The 5,098-nt window shown below is 29.3% G+C and overlaps 1 protein-coding gene across 1 annotated transcript; it reads left to right on the top strand.

The window, feature by feature from the left end:
• Positions 1–532: 532 nt before the first annotated feature.
• LOC120078533 (expansin-like A3) lies at positions 533–3,786 on the top strand. Its single transcript, XM_039032808.2, has 5 exons — positions 533–682; positions 847–959; positions 1,814–1,992; positions 2,132–2,264; positions 3,310–3,786. The coding sequence occupies exons 1-5, from the start codon at positions 568–570 to the stop codon at positions 3,559–3,561; spliced, it is 792 nt and encodes a 263-aa protein (XP_038888736.1). The 5' UTR covers positions 533–567; the 3' UTR covers positions 3,562–3,786.
• The last annotated feature ends 1,312 nt before the right edge of the window (positions 3,787–5,098 follow it).

The raw sequence follows: 5,098 nt of genomic DNA, 5'->3' as shown, positions 1-5,098 counted from the left end.
GAGTGCATCAAACCAATCTCATTCCTACCTTTCCATCTTGCTTAACTTATAACTTCCTTTATTTACCCTTTTTTTTCCTTTTAAAACGAATTGTTTTGAAATCTAGTTTTAACATATAGTGATTTACAAAAGAACTATATACATTTAAATCAAATCATATTCAAAATTGAATTACTAAATAGATATATGATTATATTTAAATTGATCATTTAGGAAACTTCAAACAACAATCTTTTATGTCAAAACTATTGAATTTGTGTTGTTGTGTTGTTTGAATTGTTCGTCAAACCATTTTCCCATCATTTTAATTACAATCTTTAAAAGCTCAAAGCATCCCATGTTTTTCAATTCTCATCCTAAGTTTGGTAATTCAAATCCCAAGGGCATTAAAAATTACAATAAGGTCAAATTTGGCACACTCATGAGATTTTGCCTTTGAGAAAATGTTGACTTGTTAATTAAATGTTATCCACCAATATTTTTTAACATAGAGAAGCAACTATATATACAAGTATCCACCCTCTCCTTCTCTATCATAATTCATAACTACCAATTTCTTTTACAGAAATGGCTTGGTTGCTTAGCTTGTTCTTTTTCTTTCTCGTCTCTTCTGTTACTGCTTGTGATCGTTGTATTCATCGGTCCAAAGCTACTCATTATTATGGAGATTCACCTACTTCATGTAAAAAAAAAAATTGACTTATTTTGAATTTCATTTTTATAGATTATTTGCTAGATTAATATTGTGATCACATGATTTTTCTATTTTTTTTCTTTTCTTTGTGATAATCCACAAATTAAAATGGTATCATATTTAATTTATTTTGGTATGATAATTTGATGTAGATGGAGGAGCATGTGGTTATGGGGATTTGGCATTGGAATTTACCAATGGCTACTTTTCAGCTGCTGTGCCTTCTCTATACAAACAAGGAGCTGGCTGTGGAGCATGTTTTCAGGTGTATATATATATATATATATATATCGTCTAGGTCTCATTCGATAACTATTTTATTTTGATTTTTAGTTTTTAAAATTTAAATTTATTTCCTCTCAATTTTTTATAACGATTTACATCTTTTTTAAGTATAACAATTGAATTCTTAACCAAATTCCAAATTCTAAAAACTACTTTTTTTAGTTTCGAAATTTTAGTCTAGTTTATTAAAAGTAAATATGTTATTCAAGAAATTTAGAGGTGGAATGAATGTTTATAGGCTTAGTTTTCAAAAAAAAAAAAAAAAAAAAAAAAAAACAACGAAACGGTTACCAGCCAAACTAAATGGTTACTAAACAAGACCGTAGATTTTAGTTTTTGAAAATTAAGTCTACAAACACTATTTCTACCTATTAGTTTCCTTACTTTGCTATATACATTTTAAAGTGTTCCCAAAATCTAAGCACAAGTTTTGGAAAGTGTACGAAATATATATATAGTTTCTAAAAATTTATTTTATTTTCAAAACTTGACTAAGAATTCAAAAGTTTATTTAAGAAAGATGAGCATCATGACTAAAAAATTGTGAGAAAAATAAAGAAAAAATATTTTAAATGACAAAACTGATAAAAATATTTACCAATAATAGTAAAATATCACAGTTTGTCATAGATAGTGAAATTTTGCTATATTTCTAATATTTCTAAATATTTTAGTTCATTTTTCTATATTAAAAAACAATCCAAAAACAAACATAAATTTTCAAAAAATGTTATCAAACATACCTTATTTTTCAAAATTTCAAATTTCTTCTTTATTGGAGGCCTTTCTCTGCTTGAAAATATGTTTATTGTAAATGTATAATTTATTTTGTAGGTAAGATGTAAGGACAAAAGACTATGCAATACAGCAGGGGCCAAAGTGGTATTAACAGATCAAAATTATGATGGTAGAGCAGATTTTGTTCTCAGTAGAAAAGCTTTTTCAGCCATGGCTTTAAAAGGAAAAGGTCAAGAACTTTTGAATACTGGAATTGTTGATGTAGAATACAAGAGGTGAATTATATTTTTTATTACAATAACTTTACCACTTAATTAATCATAATATTGCCTCTATAATGTTAATGTATATATAATTTATGAAGTAATTAATTAAAATTAGCTCATTAATTGTGTGGTTTTTATGATATTGTAGGATACCTTGTGGATACAAAAATAGAAATTTGGCCGTACGAGTTGAAGAATCAAGTTATAATCCAAATTATTTGGCTATTAAACTTTTGTACCAAGGTGGCCAAACAGAGATAGTAGCTGTCGAGATAGCCCAGGTAAACTTAAAACATTACTGATAAAAGATATAGACGAGTAACTTTTGAAACGGTTAAAATTACTTTTATGACGTTCAAAATCAAACAATATTTTAAATTATTTCAAATTAGTTCAAGATTGGATTTATATACTTTAAAATGTGATCTCATACTATCAAATTTGATTTTGAATCATTAAAAACATGTTTCGGTATGGTTTGATAATGAGAAGAGTAATCTATATATCTTATAGAAATTGTGAGGTCTCTTCATCTTTTTCCAATATTAGGTCCTCATCAACATTTCTCTTTTGAGATGACTATCTCTCGATTTACCATTTTTTGGTTGAATCCCATATTTGAACTAAATATTTGTTTCGGTTTAATGGACTTTGATATCATACATTCAAAATTAATTGGCAATGAAAATAACAAAACCCATGTTTGAATTCACCATTCTTTGGTCATATCCCAATTTCGAATCGAACATTGGTTTGAGTTTCGTAGGCTTTGATATCATATTCTCAAAACGGTCAATTGGCAATGAAAAGAGTTTGACTCATGTATGGCTCCACATCATTCATTGGTCGGATTCTAATTTTCAATCAAATACCTGGTTTGGTTTCATGAGCTCTGATGTCATATATTTTCAAAACTAATATCTTACTCATGTTTATGGATTTACCCTTCTTTGGTCGGAGTCCAATTGTAAACCAAATATTTATTTGAGATTTATGGACTCTAATGTCATATTCTCAAAATCAATTGACAATGAAAAGAGTCTATCTAACCCATGTTTGGATCCACCATTATTTGGTCAAATCTCAATTTTAAACCGAATGCCATTTGACTTTCATGAGCTCTAATGCCATTTTCTCAAAACCGTAATAAGAAGAGTATAACTCATATATCATTATAACTATTGTGAGGTCTCTTCATCTTTTTGACGGGCGATCCTCAAGAGTTTTAAATATGACAAAAGTACTTTATAACCATTTCAAAATCACTCTTAAATGAAACCAAAAACTTGAATAGAGAACACTGAAAGATGTTTGTTGTTATGGCAGGTCGGTTCATACGAATGGGTGAGCTTAAGCAGAAACTATGGGGCAGTTTGGGATACAAATAAAGTACCCCAAGGAGCATTACAAATGAGAATGGCATTTACTTCAGGATACGATGGAAAATGGGTTTGGGCAGAATATGTTCTTCCTGCTGATTGGAAAATTGGAGTGATTTACGATACTGGAGTTCAAATTTATGATATTGCTAAAGAGAGTTGCTCTGCATCACAATGTGGTGATAAACCATGGAAATAAATGGATTAATTAAGATGAATGAATCTAATGAGTACCAATTTACATGTACTTTTTATAAAATTTCTTCATACCCATCAATAATTTTCAATAAGTTTCCTCTACGCAACTTGTTGTGAGGAATATGTATGCATTATTCTTCTTTTATATACCAATGTACTCCAATGAATTCAATGGGAATTCTATTACTAAATAAATAAAATATCTATACTCGTTATTTTTTTATTATATATAATATATCGAGATTAAAGGTGTATCATTTTAAAAGAAATTAAAATATTTGACAATCACTCAAAAAAGTTTTTCAAATGTATTTTAATCTGTTTTTATTGAGAGTGTTTAAATAAAAATAAATTTTTTGAAAAAAAAATCCAAATCAATCCTAAATTAATGGACATTGCAATTATATCGATACAATTAACTACTTTTGTTAGTTCAACGAGTGATAGAGATGAGGTTTTGAAGATTTAAACATCTTTTGGTCGAAGATCTAAGCATTAACGATTTGAGGGATTAAGTGTCGTTTTATGGTCTTTTTAGAAAAATATTTATAAAAATAGGGTAGTATTTAAACTATTTGCAAAAATAAGATTCTTCTTTCTTTCTTTTTTTTTCTTTTTTTTTCTTTTTTGTTTTTTAATCTTAATCAATTCAATGTTTTGAAGAAACGGAAATAACTAAATTTAATCACAATTTAATAACAATAAGACTAACCCTAAAGGTTTTAATCACAATGCATGAAGCTAAAATTTATAATGGTACTGAGATTGTTTTTACATCATTCATATTGGGAATTTATGGGATTACCTAGTGAAATATGATCATGCTAGGGATATCCAGGTCTAGAATTGCTACTCTCTCACAGAGCAAGAATCAGATTGGGTTCGCTTTGAAAGTCATTAGTAATTTTAAAGCTAATATTGTGTCTTAGTACAAACCTCTGTAACTGTTCATGAAAATTAATTAAGAATCATACATATTAGCTATCTGTAGTTGGTGAAAGTTGGGCAGTTGATATCATAAGGGTGGTGTCATCTGTCTTCACATCTTCTTTCGGGTCTGGGAGACAAGGCTTGGGTGAGGGTGTGACAAGTTGGTATCAGAGCATAAGGTTCTGGAAAGACTTTGAGAATAAAATTTAGTGTAGGTTTTGGCTAGCTCGTAACAACCTCGGGACAAGGGTTATAGGAAACCCCTGGGAAAAATAGAAAGAGTTAGCTAAAGTTTAGTAAATAACCTAAAGTGGGTTTCAATGTAGGAAATGTATCCGAGTAGCAGACCCTGGTGGTGGCAAGAATCTAGAATGAGTGATGCTACTTGCAACACTAACTCTAGAGGAAGTAGAGGAAACATTGAGGTAAATAATCCTTACCTAGATATTGATTTGGGACACCAGATCATTAACCCGAGAATAAATCAATCGGAATCCAAAAGAACCTAGATGTCTGAAGTGTGGAAAGAATCATAAAGGTCCATGCTTGATGGAGACTGGTATATGCTTTGGTTATGGTAAACACGATCACATTAGAAAAAAATGTGT

The sequence above is a fragment of the Benincasa hispida genome, chromosome 5 (genome assembly GCF_027475165.1).
Source record: "Benincasa hispida cultivar pf3 chromosome 5, pf3_genome.v1.1, whole genome shotgun sequence".
NCBI classification, from domain to species: Eukaryota; Viridiplantae; Streptophyta; class Magnoliopsida; order Cucurbitales; family Cucurbitaceae; genus Benincasa; species Benincasa hispida.
Note: the sequence above shows the minus strand (reverse complement) of the source record. Positions and strands in the feature narration are given on the sequence as shown.

What these genes read in the sequence shown, in the direction of transcription:
- LOC120078533 (XM_039032808.2), top strand. Translation starts at nt 568, where the DNA reads ATGGCTTGGTTGCTTAGCTTGTTCTTTTTCTTTCTCGTCTCTTCTGTT. An exon ending in GCTGTGGAGCATGTTTTCAG is followed by an intron (nt 960 to 1,813) that starts GTGTATATATAT and finishes TTTATTTTGTAG; the next exon opens with GTAAGATGTAAGGACAAAAG. An exon ending in TAGCTGTCGAGATAGCCCAG is followed by an intron (nt 2,265 to 3,309) that starts GTAAACTTAAAA and finishes TTGTTATGGCAG; the next exon opens with GTCGGTTCATACGAATGGGT.